The following is an 18,965-nucleotide window of genomic DNA, read 5'->3' as shown; positions in this document are numbered from 1 at the left end:
AAGTTGGCATAATGTGAACATTTTATAAATAAAATTATGGCAATACATAACACATTATTTGCTCTTGTAAAAACATGTTAAGTGACGTCAAAAATTCTTAAGTTAAACATGCTGAATAATTAATTCATGTTGCAAGTAAAAGTAGAGATGGAAGACCAGCAAGTATCGTACACAGAAGCATGCGGCTTCTTAGTTGAGAAGTCACAGGCGAGGCCGAGATCAGATATCCGGACGTGGCCGTGCTCGTCCAGCAGGATATTCGCGGGCTTCAAGTCCCGGTAAACGATGTAGCGTCGGTGCATGTGTTCCAGGCCTGCAAGAGTGCGACCCGTCAACGCAAATTGCAACATCGATTCGTCGGTAGGCGTCGGAAACTTGGCGACGCGTTATGAATTTAAAGCATGCACAAGAGCGAGGGAACGGTATACAAGAAGCATACTATTTTTAGGTCATACTAAATATTTACATATTGTTTTTATCAAATGATTAAGTAGATAGTATATTCAAGGACTGTCCTATTTCGAATTTCGTTTCCGATTAAAATGATCCAAATAGGATCAATAGTAGATGGTTTGTACTTCAACTTGTTTGTGAAATTACTAATTCACTATTCGAAGTACACCATGTGAATATTTAAGAATGACAAAAATGGCGGTAAGAGAAGACACTGCGCAAATAGAGCACTAATACAATTTAGTGTCTATTACAAAAAAAAGAAGTCACGAGCAATAGATTTTGTTAGTTTTGATCACATGCATCATAATCTATACCCAATTCAACTAACAGAGACATATTTTCACTATAAATTACCTAGAGTGACTTCGGCAGCGTAGAACTTCATTTCGTTCTCGTCGAATACACCGTGTTGGGAGAGGTGGTAGTGGAGGTCACCGCCGTTCATCAGGTCCAAGATGAAGCACAGCTTGTCGGGAGTGTGAAACGCGTAAGTCATGCATACGATGAATGGACAGTCCACCTGAACACAAACGTACATAATTAAATATGGTGGGACAAAGTAAGTAACATGAACGTACATAATCAAACATGGTGGGACAAAGTAACTTTAGGGCAGTGGTAACGTACGTTGTTATTCAAAGCCAAATAGTGTCGGTAACCTCGAGAGTTGTGTCAGTATTTAAATGTGATCCAATTGAAACAAACAAGAGTAATAGAAAAGACGACGCATGTGAAAGTTATAGCTTGCACATGACGTCAGCCGGCCCGCATGAGCAACACATAGAAAGAAAGTGCGATAGATCCTGCCAACATAACATCAATCCAACAAACTAAACCCGCAGTCAAGTTGCTCTACGCTGGGTCACCTTAGAAAATGGAATGAATGTAATAGTTTTGAGCAAGCATAAGATACGAATGTCACTACATTCCTATCGTGACTGAGGCACTACAAATGAAGTAAAAATTATGACGGATGATCTCAAATTCAATGCAATATTTGTGATAAGCCAAAATTAAAATTAGAAGTTACTAAGATAATAATAAGTAACGTTCATGCAGTCTAGGGCTGGGCATATTGTTAGTTTGAAAGGAGAAACCTAAGCCGCACTCACGCCAGTGCTGACGAGACTCAGCATTATCCTCTCATTGAGAGCAAGTGTCTCTCCTTGCTTCATTTTGATCCTCTTCTTATCAAGACACTTCATTGCATACATCTTGCCAGTGTCAGCCTTCCGACAGCCGTACACCTCACCGAAGCCTCCACGCCCGATGATGCGATGTACGCTAAAGTCGTTCATTGTTAACTGTAATGGCATTACCATATCAATTAAATTGTATTCTACCAGGCTAAAGTCGTTCATTGTTAACTGTAATGGCATTACCATATCAATTAAATTGTATTCTACCAGTCTGCAAAAACGCAAACTACACTTCCAATATTTCCCTAATGCAGCAAATAAGATGCAATTGGACGCTAAAGTCGTTCATTGTTAACTGTAATGACATTACCATATCAATTAAATTGTATTCTACCAGTCTGCAAAAACGCAAACTACACTTCCAATATTTCCTTAATGCAGCAATTAAGATGCAAGTGTGTTTATAAGTATAACATATGTAACAATGATATAATCCAAATTAGCCAAGATAACAAGGACTTAATACTATCGTGAATATTGAGCTTCCTAAGGAATAATAACAAGCATGACTACAAATATATCGACAAAAACCATTACTAACCTGAATATTGAGCTCCAAGTTTTTCCATTGACAAAATCTGGTGTACTTTTCACTGTTGGAAAAAGAATAAAGTGTCAGTAAATAATGAAATAGAATAAACAGAAAAATAAGAACAAATATAAACTTTCCCTCTCACTAAAAATAAAGTGGAACATAATGAATTCGGACATTCATTTGCACACAGAAAAGCAAGCGCGCAATCGAGAGAATTAGTTGCACTACATAAATCTTTTGGATTATTATTTTAGCTGGCCAGACTATTCTCCCGCATTCAGTTCTTCACCATACCTAGAATAAGAAAGTATTGTTTTTACGCACTACTATAACAATTTTATAAATGTACAAAATATGACATCATGATTATGCAGGGATTATCCAGGAAAATTCCAAATAGAATAATATTTCTGAGACGATGTTTTATTGCCAGTAAATAGGAGTAAATTCTTCGCAGCAATAAATGCCGAAGTTAAAGAAACTAGGAGCGCCGGTACTTGCATGCACATAATAAAAATGCGTCGAGTTAACTTCGCGTTAACTTTTGCGACGTGGGTTTTAAGAGCGTAAGAAACTCGACTCGACTCGACACATTCGCGTCACGGTAAATGAGCGTCAGCGAGAATTTTCCTCTCCCATGATCCCAGACATGAAATAAAAAACATAGAAGTCGAAATTGTCTTCAAGGTAGAAAGTGAAATTGCACGCGTTGAATGTTCTATGATAGCAAAAACAATTATATTCCATCTGGTAGCTATGCAATAAAAAATAAATATACTTTCGCAATAAAATTTTAGACACATAACACATCACGCCTCCCCGGACCATTAATAAAGCTAGCCAGAAATGAATAAGAAAGCGAGGCCGTTGACACAGTTCCCTCTCACGCCCAAATTGGGAGGCAGGCAAAGAGTCCGACCTCTCATCAAACACTGCTAAATGAGGACCGTTACATCACACAAGCTAGTGAGCTACAGTGACACTACTTATTATAACAGACACTAGCTAGTGAGCTACAGTGACGCTACTTATTATAACAGACACTAGCTAGTGAGCTACAGTGACACTACTTATTATAACAGACACTAGCTAGTGTGCTACAGTGACGCTACATTATAACATACACTAGCTAGTGAGGCACAGTGACGCTACTTATTATAACAGACACTAGCTAGTGAGCTACAGTGACTCTACTTATTATAACAGACAATAACTAGTGAGCTACAGTGACACTACTTATTAGAACACACTAGCTAGTGAGCTACAGTGACACTACTTATTAGAACACACTAGCTAGTGAGGCACAGTGACGTCACTCATTACAACGGACACTAGCTAGTGAGCCACAGTGACGTCACTCATTACACTGTCTCTTATACACATCTAGATGTGTATAAGAGACAGGTCAAGCACACACAAACAAGTCGATTGCAGGCTGATACAAAAATAGAGAATTGGTACATCAAATTTATACGGCAATTATTACTTACAGCAGAAATTTCTGAACTCGTTTTATACAACATAATATATACCAGGGAAGAGTTATTTAAATATTGTTTGGATAACTAAAATTTCAATGACGTTCTTCCAGGAATTATAATTATATTATCATTATTAATCCGGAACACCCGTATGAACGCACGTTTGAACTTTACTTGAATAGAGACTTATAATAGAGTCCATACGACCGTTACAACTTTGAAGAAAATTCTTGTTCTGGATAATACAATTGTTTTCATTTAAAATCACACTATCGTTACACTTTTTCCGTTAAGAGTTTGAAATAAATGGATACGGAGGCATGAACTTGCATTAGGCCGCATTGCAGTAAAAAAATTTTTGGCGCTATAAGTTCGTATGCAAGGGAAATTTGATACTAAGGCATTCAAGGGCAGTTTAAAGGCATAAATAAATTCCCGACTCTCGTCCTAACTAGATTCCTACTGACGAAATAACGATATTTTTCTGCTGAGAAAATCTGAAAGTCGCCAAGGCCTCGCGTCGACGTTTTTTATGAGTCTAACTCAGTTTTCTCAACTCTCTTGAAAACGAGAAAACTTTTATTATCCCAGGCATTTGCATTAGACACCATTTTTCATACTTGGGTCCAAATTCGAGTTCATTGCACGACGCGAGTGTCAAAGAAAAAATTGCGGATGTTTTATGGAATTTCGGACGATAAAATCTGGTAAAATGTCACAGGAAACTCGCGGCTCAGAGATCTGCTTCTGACAGTTCTTATATCTAAATAGAACGCTTTTGCTTTGCAATATCAAAGAAGTCTACAGAAACTGAAAGAAAAGCAATGCCGAGTAGGGAATGAGGGGAGAGAAGTTGAGTTACATAGACCTTTGCATTTGCAGCAATGTGAATTTTTCGGGGATCTCGATCCGTAGCTAAAAGGTGGATTATATAAATGTCCAGATTATATTTTTCTGGCATCTCCAGCTAATAAGCCACTTTCAGTCGCCGCAACTACACCAATTTAAAATAATAATGAGAAGAGAGGGCTCGCTTTTGACCGCTAGAGGAAACTTAAGTTCCATTCTAATTACGGGATTTTGGAATGATCAGCATATGGGTTTCCTGGAGGTTAGATTAAACTTATGAATAATAAAATCGTGAACAAGATTTAGCCTTGGAAGCAAGCAAAGAGAACCAAACAAGTAAAGAGAGCATAATAAAATTATGAAAAATATCAAATTACTTTAAGTAACTACGAATCCAAATGCGAGTATCACAAAATTTACCATCGACTTTATTGATTATTCATGTAAATCTAACTTGAGTGTACGTTAGCGCAAATAAACATAAAAAATGTCCCAATTCCATCTAGAAAAAATCATTGACAAACTAGTTAGGAATTAAAACATTGAGAACCACAACCAAAAAAAATCTCCAATTTCGGATATTGCCTTCAGATTTTTCCAGGGAGGTACTTGGCATCACGATTGTTAAGCTTCGTGACTCGGCAGCAGAGCCAGCAAGGGAAACGTGCCTTGTCGCACTCTCCGTATAAAGAAGGTATGGCGGAAAGAGCCTGCAAAAGACGGCATCCGCAGCGTCAGAAGATAGCGCACTACAATGCCCTGGCTGCAGGCGATATGTTCCAGCACAGCAACACTTGTCGCATTTCGTTCTAGCGCTGCTGAGAATTTCTTACATAATCTCACCTTTCAACGATGAGAATTTCTTACTTAATCTCACCTTTCAACGATGAGAATTTCTTACTTAATCTCACCTTTCAACGATGAGAATTTCTTACATAATCTCACCTTTCAACGAAACGATCGAAGAGCTCTCCACGCAAAGTCATGAGGATTTCTTCAATGTACGGCTGAAAAGTAAAGGACAATGATTGATTGTTATCTTGAGTAATAATTAAGTAAGATAAGTTTTATCTTTGGGAGATGAATTAGTTGAAAAATATCAACTACAGAGGAAGAGACAGGCAATGCGAAGAATAAAGAAGCGAACAAAGAATAGTCGTGTAACTTTTCTATACAGATTTCTATACATAATCGTCACCAGAAAATTGATTGTTTTAACTTTTATTTTTATTGTCCATGTCGACATCGTTGTCTTCTTGGGGGATTCTATGTGCCCTAAAAATGGAAAAGCTATACTTCAAGTAACGAAACAATGCTCGATAAATCATAAAAACATAGTGTATAAATGAATAACTTGAATAGCAGACTACTTCGTATCTAACACAGACGGAAGAACAGGAGAAGACTAAAACAAACTGTTCTGGTAACAAACAGTACAAACACTCATGTTTCTATTGATTAAATATCAATACGTTCAACACTTAAAAAAGTTTAAGGTGACGCAAAAAACTTCACGGATATTTGCCAGAGTACTTGAATGCGAGTTATTTATCGCCATTAATTACATTGATCTTGTAACGTATTTCTTTTCGGATCCAGGTATGCGCACAAAGAGTATAGCAGCCGGGGACTGACTGAAGCGTGCAGCGATCGGTTGTAATACGAAACAAAAGCTTGCTACAGCAATGCTATTCCCATTCTACAACGAAGAAGAAAATAAAAGAATATTCTTTATTACACTTTCCTCTCGAGTTAAAAAGCGACATTAATGTCTTGCTCACTTGGAAGCTTTAATTGGGGTTCTTATTTCTGAAGAATGAACGGGAACAGGAAATTCCGGGAAAAAATTAAGGGTACCAAAAAATATTTTTTCAGGTCGCAACCTAACGTGATTATCTGATACACAAAACGAAAAATTCTACAAGGAAAAATACAAGGAGCAATATTTGGAATGTTCATATATTTTTTGAGACTGGATTTCTACGCCGGAAAGTTAAATTGTCTACTAGGAGAACAAATTGAGAGGGACCGGCGAACAAACGACCACATTTAAAAGTCCTACTTTTTAAAAAAATTTTATGAAATGAGCTCGGAGAACTTACCTCGAAGAGGTCGGTGGGGACCTCGTTCTTTGTGAGGTGCTGCTGAACGAACTCAACAGAATCCTTGTTGTAGTTCTGTAAGACAAACGGGAAAATAATGCTCGCACCACAAAATAATCATTTGAAGTAAACACGGAATCTACGTTAATTAATTTATGACGAATTTGATAAACGGTTTTGATTTTATTTACATTCACTAAACAGTCGGAGTAGTTTTTTAGGCATACAGAAAAAATACTACAAGTTTATACAACATTAATTTATGACAGTTACATCGAAAATTATTAAATAAGAAAATTAATTAATAAATAATGAATTAGATGTGATGAACCTGAATCAGAATATATATTTCTGATTTCGTTGAATATGCACTGAAATGTAAATTTACTAATGGATCATGCTAAGCCAACAAGAGATTGTTGGTGAAGAGAAACAATTTATGTGTGCCGCAAAACATACTAAAAATAACCAATTAACAATAGTTTAAAAATAAAACGACTTGACTTGAAGTAATGATTCCGTAATTTAAGAATGGGGAAAATATTAGTTATTGAAATCAGTATTTTAGGAAATGACTATTAGTAAACGAAGCTTTTAAAATTACTGGAACGGAACTAACAGGTAGTTTCTCCCAAAACAAAATATACCATTGGTAAGCTTAGTGCAGCAGATTATTCAACGTGACGACTAACTGTTTAAATAATTAAGGAACAAGGCCTAATTAATACGGTCCTCCGTAAACTTCGAGCGGAATTGAGAGTGTATAACTGACCTTTATAAGTCTAATATGTAAATTGACCGATAGAACGTAAATTAAATCTAACGAACCCGTCTGAGATGTAGAGTACAAACAGAAGGATGCCAAGGACGGTGAAACATTACAATGGAAGCAATCAAACAAACTAAACTTTCTAGAAAAATGACGTTAAAACAACGTCACGAGTTCATTTCGTTGAGCTCGTGACAGATACCGTACAGTTCATTTCGTTGAAATTGCTTCATCAAAGTTATTTCACCGTCAGATTCCAGGTGACTTGATCCAATACGGTTCCCGAGCTCATAAAATGTGACTGTTAACCGAATTCAATTTACACATGTCAAGCAATTTCGTAGTGCACGTTTTATAAAACTAATTAGAAAAAATGTCTCGAACGTTCTTTTTTTTTCACTAGAAAAACAGACTTTTCATTATGGACCAAATTATGAAGCATTGGATGAAAAGAAAAACGGGCAATTAAGAAAAAATCAGTATGTGAGAAACAAAGAAAAAAGTGATAGGGAAACGCGGTTAAAAATTTTGGAGGTTCCGAAACAAATTCTCCGTTAGAGAAAAATTAAGGAGAACAGGACCGACATAGGGTTACAATTTTTCAACTAAAAATTACTTAGAATATAACGCTCGATTACTTAAAACAGTTACTTAAAACATTTACTTAAAACAACGCCCGACTTTAAATCATGGAAAAATACATCTTGATACAGTTGATTGTTCCGTTATGGACGAACGACAAGACAAGCCTTATATGAATGAGACACGCATCCTGCAGCGCACGAGACAAAGAGGCATATGTTGCTGAAGCTGCAAGCGTTACTAGAATGTGAGGCGGTGCACCAAGAGGTGCAGTCTTCTAGAGAATACATTACTGATGACATTATACAGCATGCATTACTGACGACCCACCGGACTTCACTCGAGTGCTAAGATGTAAACCAGACTTTCCTTGGCGTAACGCAAGGCGGCTTGACAACAGAATATATAAACAAATATTGGTTGAAATTTGACGACATGCAGGCTTGCAGACGGCAACAGAATAGGCTTAAAAATAAAATCAAACGTAGAGAATTTCTAGAATCAATCTAGAAGTGGGGAAAGCAAGATAATAGCTTTCTTAAAATATTATTAAATTGTTAGGAAAGGTACATAAATCAAATCAAACAATCACAATTCAAATATTCTTCGTGGTGACTTGGTATGAACTAATAAAATATATTGCATGCGAAAAAACAAACTCGCAATACACTGACCCTAAGAAATGAAAATGACATGAAAAACCACATAGCATGACAAGACCGCGCGACGAGCAATAATTCTACGGAGAACGTGCCACACATTTCACTTACTGGCACGACACGCCCACGCAGGCGGCCACTATAAGCCCTAATAGGTCCACTCGCCACTAAATAACTGCCAGTGTATCAGACTGCGCGCCTCCAAACCAGAAAATAGTGCGATGTGTTACCAAATATTGGGCTGTCTCTGCAAGAACGCAGGGGCTGCTACACAAGATTGAATGACCAATTACTCGAAGAAATGTTTACTTAGAAGAAGAGCATATAGAGAACAACATAAAGGGATGTGGTAGGGTGAATTACCAATAAGTGACGTAAAATGAAACAATTAGCAGAAGGGCAAAAAAGAACAAAGGGCTGTTCGAGATTGCATGAAAAAAAATGTTGAACATGTACCACCAAACATTCAAAGCGTGCAAAAATCTGAAATGGCTTAATGAATAGCAGCAGAGATATGCGGGACGTTCAGAAGCTAAGAGACTCTACAACTTAGGAGCAATCATAACAAAAATTAATGTAAAAACAAATGATAAATGGCATGCTGCACTCGATATATGGTGGGTCTCAAGCAGAAGTACATCAATGTGATGATTATTTAATGATGTAGCCGAGGCGTGTCGAAGACATTTAAACCCTGACGGGCTGTGCGAGGCTCGCATTCTCAAGGCCGATTCCGAAATATATGTCACACCCTTTTAAAATTTACAAAATGGCATTGTTTGCTAAAAACTTCACATGGTAAGGACCTAACCAACAAAAAGTAGCATCAAACAATTCCCAGACGGCTGAGAAACTAAAGAGAGTATAATGATAAACAGATTATCCCTTCGAAAGAAAGTGCAAGTTGACAAAAAGCACAAAAATTAGTAAGCCCTCCTCAAAATGCGCAAGGTTTAGTTCTAAATTAGGCCTTTATCAGAGTTGAATGAAATAAAATAGAATTTTAGTCGATCGTTAAGATTAGAGAAAATGTATAACATATATAAGAGAATAAATAATTTAATAAATACCCTACAGTGGAGGGCTATCAAAACATGTTGCTATCAAAAAGCCCTAAGATCCTCAAAGCCTGGGATGAAAACGCGTACCACAACAGTGTGAGAGATAAAGCAAGTTGTTCCAAGTTGAATTATCAAATAATTCAAGAAATGTAGGAAAAAATGTAAGGTGATGCGTTCAAGAAAAAACAGCAAACAGGCAGGTATAGCTTAACCAGAAAAGTATGACCACGCTCTGAGTAGTTCGAGCGAATAAACCAAACGAGTTATTAAAAAATACACAAATGTGTGCCCGGGGATAATTTTGAACAACGGGATGAATGCAACGAACCCCAAAAAGTATATATTTGACATTATCGCAGTTGACACCTTGACCACTGAATTAAATACGAGAAAATGTTAAACATTTCTTCGAATACGTAAAGCTGATGACAGGTTGTAGGAGGCTGTTGATCTAGTGGAAGGGTACGCACACAGTGAAAGCAGGTTGCCAGCGTGCTGGTTACCTGCTCAGGCTGGCACCTGAAACCTTAGAATACAGAAGCCTATTCGTACAGGTTTCCACTGTGAACACTTACATTATTATCCTATGTTCATTCTTGTGGCAGGTTGGAGCAGGTTGCCCGCGCGGGCAAACCTGCTTTCACTGTGTGCGCACCCTAAGGTAAGCGCTGACCTAAAAAAAGAAACTCAGAGACAGAAATGGTGAACGATGGTAACGACAATCAAGAGCAATCAATACATTCTAGGGCGGTCGATGAAAACACCGTTAAGCCTTGACTGAATTTTCACCATTGATTACAGAGACAAAAGAAACCGCCGATAGCGAAGGCTAGCAACAAAAAAAGTAAGAGGCAGCCTAACTGAAATTAGATTGCATATAGCAGCAATATGGCTGCATGAACGAAAGCCAAAATCTTTCAACCAATAACATTTAAAATTTAACCAGACCGAGCTAATTGGAGTATAACAACATTTCAGATTTTATGGCCGATGTATCTGAATATAGATAGCGTTATCCTGTTGACTCGAGTGCAGGATGATCGATAGACTACCCAGACTTCGTTGCTGCCAAAGAATGGATGTGAAGCTAGCGCGTCGTGTACAGTAGACAAACAATTTAACACAGCGGTGGTTTTAATAATAAACCAGCCGTGACTGCTTCTGTATATGCACTATATTCAAAGGGTATAAATCGTTACGCTTACATTCGGGAAGTAGAACTGGGAAATGTATTCAAACGGCACATACAGACGAATGAAGGATATTGGAACGAATTTCAAAGGATAGGATTCTTCTAGTTTTTTTTATATTTTCATAGTAAATTAATTTCAGAATCAGCAGAAATTTAAAAAGTTAATACTACCAAGCACAATATTGAGGATTTGTGAAATAAGTCTCTGGATTTTACAGCCAGCATTCAAGTATCGGAGATCCATTATCCGCATCGTTCGGAGCAGGTGACTCTCGTTACGACACATATTGTAAATATTTTTTGGAATACAAGAATAAAAAGTAAAAAGACCTTATACAATTCAGTAGTGAAAATATTCATATTATATGCACTGAAAATGAGGTTACAAAATTATTTTTGGTTGACGATATTTGATCACAGGAAATAACGCAAAAAATGTTCTGGTAAAATGTATTTTTTTAATAAATTGCAAGAAATCTGGGGAAATTTTCTTGCGTCATAAAAACCTTCAAGAGGTTTCTCTTACTGTAGTCCATTTACCAGGGCGAAATTAAAATACATTGTTGGAAGAGAAAAAAAAACGAAATTAGAAGAAAATCTTTGAGACCACTAAGGGATAGTATAAAAAATATAACTCAGTACTCACTGCAGTGAGTGACAGAGAGCACATTTTCTCTTCGACGAAAACGTGAAGTCACGGACGGACGGACAGACAGACAGACGGACATGGCAAGCACTATAGCGCCTTTTTTCCATAAATGAGAAAATGCGCTAAAAAAGCGCAACAAAAACGTCATTCACAAGGAAATACTTCACCGACATTTTTCTATAATAAAATGTCGATCTATAGGATATTTAAGTCGTGCGCCACGACTAAGACTCGAGTCTCCGGATAGAAAGTTAGGTGTTAGGTGCCAGCAACTTCCACAAGACAGCGACTCCCAGATATTGGGACTGAGCTCTTTCAATGAAAAACTTGTGGCGTTCCAAAACTAGGGCAAGACCTGGTGGGTGGTTTGATGGCAAGTCTCGGCAACAGTCCAACTGGATGGAATGCGGAGGTTATTCATTATATTGATAGCAAGTGTCTAAAACAAGCGCCCTGCAGCCTCTGCTACGAAAGGAGTGAAAGTTCAGCAAGAAATCCTTGCTTCTTACGAATACAGCTTCAGGCATATACAACACTGCCAGCTCAACCCGGTATTGCTAGGGATAAAAATAATAATTTCATGCGGTTAATAAAACAAAGAGATTATCCCTGGATCGTTATGATGGAAAATTCCCCCATCTATTATTTCAAAAACCTAGTTCTTTATAAATATTATTAATCAGTTATTCCACGCATTACATTATCTTCCTTCGGTTCACTTGATAGAAGAACTCGTTTGATCGGCGCTAGAACCATTAGATGTACTAAAGTTTTGATCAGACAGCGTGTGGTTGTCGTCACTTGAAAACCTCCTGGATTATCGCATGTAAGCTGGAACAATCCTGCGTTAGCTGCAAGGACAGCACCAAATGTCGACAATTGCGTTAAAAACATGCGCTGCCAAGCTCTCAAATCCCAGGGATTAAAAAATTGAGTAAATAATTCCAATAGTTCTTGAATCCCTGGGATTCGAGAATCCTCTTATTTATCTATATCATTTTAATTATTTTCCAACTAAATTAATATTGAATAAAGAAAAACACGTTCTAACCCACAATTACCATTGCACAAGTTTTTAATTTTTAGCTTATTTTAAAACTGGTGAAATAATGTTTGAACGCGATAGGTATTGTGGATACACATGCTCAAATTGATACAATATATTTTACATACGCTGGGCTTCATATATGTAATACATTAATTATTAGTACACTCAATGTGTTCATCACTACACCGTACAATGAGTTGCAGTGATTCAAATTCAGAAAGGAAATTTAAGTGATTTCTTCTTCGACTGGCCCACGGAACACTTTTCATTGTTTTTCATCACACGCACGAGCTCGGTAGGGCAGGGCAATTCTTCAAAGGTGCAAGCAATTTTGTAGTCGGCGACGACAAAATGCAAATGCCTGCCGTCTTTCCAGCGACTTTCAATTTCGAAAGTCACCCAGAAAATGTATGGGTCAAATTGTTCACATAGTGAAACACTCTCTTACCCACAGCATGTGTAGAGAACGGACGTAGCACTATTACGTTCAAACTGGGTCAGGATGACCCACACAAGCGCAAAAAGTGCATATTTATTTGGACAATGTCTCGCTTATTTTTCTGAGTGATCGCGTCGCCGCAGCCCATAAACAGGTCCGGGAATTTCAGTGTTGCCCACGAGGGCTTCCGCGTGTAAAATCCAATTGCGTCGGACCCTCGACAAAAAAAAAACGCTAACAAATATTACAAGAAAAACAATCACGAACTTTAAATTCATGTGACGAACATCAAGATATTATTCTTAAGGACACTCGTCAACATATTAAATAATATTATTAATCTTTATATAGTCTCCAAGTACTTTGACCTTTGTTCAAAGTTTGTATTTCTATTTACAAGGCTTCATTTCTTCCGACCCAATAAATGGTAACATCGACGTTCATTGGTTTACACTGTGCGACCGTTAGTCAGTACGTTATTTAATGTCCTTGTATGCGTCCTACATATTTTGTTGAAACCATTATTTTGCACCTCGTCTTTTTTACGTCAAACCACTTCGCCGAGGGAAAGTAAGCTATGTTCACTTGCATTATAACCCGATATTAAATATGAATAAAGTTGAGAATTATTGACGCCCTAGTATTCTGCAGCGGCGTAATGGTGCTTCTGTGGTGCTCAAATTCCCTTAAATACTTAAGAATTGTGTTCAGTGATACCTTGCAGGTGGGAGGAGTTTGAATCTGAATTATTCTATTGGATCAAGTCAGCCTTCAATTACTGATCTGAAATTTTCCCTACAATTATTCACGCTGTTCCTCAATAAATACCACTGAACCTTCTAATTAATCAATACTAATTATTATTAGTAACAGAATTAATATTATTAATTATTCTGCAGCGATGGTCGATGACCGTGACCATATGATTTGAGCTCTACACAAGAGGTTTTTTTTGTATCTCATTTCATTTCTTATTGCTTGTTCAAAAATTTGAACTCCTTAATTATTATGCAAAACTACAAAATTACTCCCTTTCAGAGTAGCAAATTGGAGTACATGACAAAAATAAAACCATCTTGCAAATATATAAACTACATGTGAAGATTTTAGGATAACTAGAAAACATTCAAAGAAACGAAGTTTACAAAACTTTTTTTACAAAGTAAATGCTCAAGTTTCCATAGCAACATAACAAAAAATTAATAACTCCGTCGCCTAAGTCATCTAACAAGAGCCATCAAATCCTAACGCTAAACAAATTCCATCATACAAGTTCATTAGTTAATGAATTGAAATAATGCTCTGGAAGTCGGTATCAAAAATCTACAGGAGACGAGGCTTTCTCAAGAAAATATTCGTCTTCAATATAGGAAAGTAAGTTTTATGTAATCTGAATGAATAGCTATTCTTCACACGGCACCTAATTTGCTGGCACGAAAACTTTGTACACTAAGTGTCCTCGTAAATAGCAATAATTTTCTCTGAAGGGAAGTCTAAGGTTGACTCTACACGTATAAAAAACCGAGAAATTCATATAAAATACTCGAGTTTCCTTGGTGTAATATATATGTGAACTATCATTGACGTGCAGGAGATAGAACAGAATGAATAATTTAATTAATTAAATGTTAATTAATAATTAACATTTTAGGAGCGTCAAGACATAGAATATCGTCGAGTTTGGTCCTCCTAATTACAGTATTGAGTGATAAATGTAACCTTAATAAGTTAAAAGCAAGAACAATAAGCGAATATGAGTGCATAAAATCATGAATATGAATCACGTAAACTTGGTCAAACAATAAAAAACTGCAAAATTGGTGATATAAAGCAAGATCATAAAGAAAATTGTCACGTTTTATCAATTTTATTGCTTCTTTTAAGATTGACCCATATGAGAAGAATGTATGAATGTTTCAGTTCCAGTAAGAAGCACACTAGACGCACAACAATTAACAGCTTCACTTTGAGCTTTGACATCTGCCAAACCTATATTGGTTTTCAGTGAAACTATACGAGCTTGATATACAATATAATTAGAGGATTCTAGAATAATGTTCACCTAAGTTCCATGATATAATGTATTATATAACTAATATAATGCATTATTGTAAGGATCAAGCCATTTCTAGTTAACCGTAGGGTAATATTCACATTCGGACTCACAAGCTGAGTAAATTAGCCGGCCATCAGCCACTCTTACTCAGGCAGGCAGCGCCATAGGTTAGTAATTTGATGGGTGCTCTTGATGGGAAATCTTCACTTGTCTTACTTGTGATAATTGTTTTCTATGTAACCTTTGAAACATTTAAGGGGCCACGCTGTGTCTATTCCTATTCCGGTTGGGAAGACTATCTGGTACACCAGTGACCGGAGTTTAGAGCAAGACTACCACAGCAGTACGTGTTATCGAGTAGGTCTATTGAGACGTCAGTCGTCTGTGCCTCTACCAGTCGTCTGTGACTCTATACTCGTCCATTATTACCCACCGATTCGATTGATGCTAAAAATGTAAGGGTATCGGAGATGCTGAACGGCTTCAATCGAATCGGTGGGTAATAATGGACGAGTAACACAGTAATTTTACTTTAATATAAACGTATTGACAACTTAACCTAGGAATAAGGAGAGGTAATTAGAAGGAGTGCAGATAGCTGACGATAGAGTCACACAGACGACTGACGATACAGTCACACAGACGACTGACGATACAGTCACACAGACGACTGACGATACAGTCACACAGACGACTGACGATACAGTCACACAGACGACTGGTAGAGGCAAAGACGACTGGCGGCTCAATATAGGCCTATACTCGATAACACTGCTGTGGTAGTCTTGCTCTAAACTCCGGTCACTGGTTTTGTACAAGATAGTATACCAGGATACTATACCAGGATAGTAACCGGGTTGATTAGTTACAAAAAGACCAAAAGTTCTTCGGTTGAATTAACACAAACGCGTTTCCAATTGATGTATCAATTGGAAACGTTGATTGTATATATTGTAAAAAAATATCAATCATTGATGAGGGTTAGCAAAGTTTCTAATAACGCACACCGCAGGCCCCAAATATTAGCAAAAAGGATGTTATAAATGAGCCACAAGACAGGTTAATAATCGCCAATAGTTTTTTTACGACACATTAGGATAACCTCTAATACTATAGCTTCGCATTAAAAAAATCTTAGTTTAAAACAATTTCTCCCGAGGAGAGGTTGCACTGGTGAGATCTCTCCAACATTAGCTCGGTTTTTCATTCATTACCAAGACGACCCTTAAAAATAAGACCTGTTACTACCAGAAACACAAACCCTGTTAAAAACTTTCAAGTTATTTTGAAAGCGATCCTTAAATTAATGCCACATAAACCGACAACACAAAACTACCAGGATAAATAAATTGAAATTGTCATTAACAGTATTAAACCAAAGATTAAGGCAATATTAAGCACTGACATTAATCCAGTTCGTCAGTCGTCTGTGTGACTCTATCGTCAGTCGTCTGTGTGACTATCGTCAGTCGTCTGTGAGACTCTGTCGTCAGTCGCCTGTGACTCTGTCGTCAGTCGTCTGTGTGACTCTGTCGTCTGCAGTCGTCTTTTTGACTATATCGTCAGTCGTCTGTGTGACTGTCGTCAGTTGTCTGTGTGACTATCGTCAGTCGTCCGTGTGACTATCGTCAGTCGTCTGTGACTCAATCGTCGGCTATCTGCACTCTTTCTAATAACCTCGCCTTATTCCTAGGTTAAGTTGTCAATTCATTTATTTTCACGTAAAATAACTGTGTTACTCGTCCATTACTATCACCGTTTCGATTGATGCCAAAAATGTAAGGGATTCGGAGATGATGAACGGCATCAATCGAATCGGTGGGTAATAATGGACGAGCAACACAGTAAGTTTACTTGAATATGAATGAATTGACAACTTAACTTAGGAATAAGGAGAGGTAATTAAAAGGAGTGCAGATAGCCGACGATTGAGTCGCAGACGACTGACGATAGTCACACGGACGACTGACGATAGAGTCACACAGACGACAGGCGATAGAGTCACAGACGACTGACGACAGTCACACAGACGACTGGCGAGTGACGACAGAGTCACACAGACGACTGTCGATAGTCACAGACGACTGTCGATAGTCACAGACGACTGGTAGAGGCACATACGACTGGCGGCTCAATAGGCCTACTCGATAACACTGCTGTGGCCATCTTGCTCTAAACTCCGGTCACTGGTGTTGTACAAGATAGTATACCAGGATAGTAACCGGGTTGATTAGTTACAAAAATACCAAAAGTTCTTCGGTTGAAGTAACACAAACGCGTTTCCAATTGATCTCATTGATGAGGGTTAGCAAAATTTTTAATAACGCACACCGCAGGCCCCAAATATTAGCAAAAAGGATGTCATAAATGAGCCACAAGACAAGTTAATCACCAATATTTTTTTACGACACATTAGGATAATCCTAATACTATAGCTTCACATTCAAAGAAAATCTTAGTTTAAAACAATTCTCTGAGGAGAGGTTGCACTGGTAAGATCTCTCCAGCATAAGCTCAGTTTTTCATTCATTACCAAGACGACCCTTAAAAATGCGACCTGTTACTACCAGAAACACAAACCCTGTTAAAAACTTCCAAGTTATTTTGAAAGCGACCCTTAAATTAATGCCACATAAACCGACAACACAAAACTACCAGGATAAATAAATTGAAATTGTCATTAACAGTATTAAACCAAAGATTAAGGCAATATTAAGCACTGACATTAATCCAGAGAACGAATTTATGACCAACAACAGGACAGGTATAAATCGATTCAGCCAGCAACATTGAGACCAGAGTTAAATTAAATTAACGTCATTATTAAGCGCTGCAAATATACCAACAACGATAAGCCCATGATTGTAATTTCACCGCGATAAATTAAACTAGAAATAAGTCAAATTAACAACATTGAGTCCAGGATCACTACAATATTACCGGGTTGATAGAAGCCAGAATTGAGGTGATCTAATCAGCAACATGGAGCCCAGGATTACGACAATGTTACCGGGATAATTGAAGCCAGAATTGAGGTGATTTAACCAGCAACATGGAGCCCAGGAGAACTAAGACATATGACGAAGAACAGTAAAAGACAACCCACGACAGTGACATACAGTCAGGTGCTGCAAACGCTGTGGTGGGTCGTACGGAACGCCCCCTGGCAGAGCGAAGAACCCAAGAAATCGCGAGGGAGAAAGCCCCGTCAGCAGAGCTCTACCCACACCGCCTCTGGCCGACCCATGATAAAGCTTACCATGCTGCCCCTCACTCGACTGGCTCGCACAAAGCTAGAAAAAAACACCAATATTCAACAGAATTTCTTTAGACTAAATTTAAGAGTCAAGTTTGCAGTTTATTTACATCCACCAAGTACCCACGCTGTTGTAAATTACGGATAAACCACGGGTCAAAGTTGAGTCACAGATGAGCGTTTAACTGTCTTGTATGCGTTACCGTGTGGGCGAAACAGAACAAAACGGCCGACTAAAGACGATAATTAAGTTGCTTGACTACGGTTCCATAACGATACCAAGCCATTGGCGAACGCATTTGCACCGACATGTTTTATTCAAGATTCATAATTAACTATACACTACATAGAAAAGATCACTCATTAACTATATATAACTAACATTAACATTTCAGCTATACGAACGAAGCTTTGGGTTGATAACACTTACTGAGGCAGTCTCTCGAACTGCAAGGCGCCCACAGCCACCCAATGATATTACTAAGCAGGATTTTGGTTATTTTTAAACATATTTCAATATAACGCAAATATTTCTTCATAAATTGATGACTATTACCTATGCCCGACCATATTATATATAACTACTGCGAAAATTTTCTATACCATAGTCAAATTTCAACCCTTGCCTTGCA

General features: G+C 37.7%; 1 protein-coding gene across 1 annotated transcript in view; it reads right to left on the bottom strand.

The window, feature by feature from the left end:
* LOC108664662 (G protein-coupled receptor kinase 1) overlaps positions 1–18,965 on the bottom strand; it is a 48,071-nt gene that overhangs the window by 3,846 nt on the left and 25,260 nt on the right. The window contains exons 3-9 of the mRNA XM_047883953.1: positions 18,197–18,370; positions 6,623–6,697; positions 5,466–5,527; positions 2,197–2,248; positions 1,569–1,760; positions 811–976; positions 172–313 (exon numbers count right to left, since the gene is read on the bottom strand). Coding sequence (XP_047739909.1) covers positions 172–313; positions 811–976; positions 1,569–1,760; positions 2,197–2,248; positions 5,466–5,527; positions 6,623–6,697; positions 18,197–18,370 — 863 coding nt within the window. The remainder of the gene's footprint in view (positions 1–171; positions 314–810; positions 977–1,568; positions 1,761–2,196; positions 2,249–5,465; positions 5,528–6,622; positions 6,698–18,196; positions 18,371–18,965) is intronic.

The sequence above is a fragment of the Hyalella azteca genome, unplaced genomic scaffold, assembly GCF_000764305.2.
Source record: "Hyalella azteca isolate HAZT.00-mixed unplaced genomic scaffold, Hazt_2.0.2 contig14103, whole genome shotgun sequence".
Taxonomy (NCBI): Eukaryota; Metazoa; Arthropoda; class Malacostraca; order Amphipoda; family Hyalellidae; genus Hyalella; species Hyalella azteca.
The sequence above is the reverse complement of the archived record's forward strand: the minus strand, read 5'-3'. Positions and strand labels throughout refer to the sequence as shown.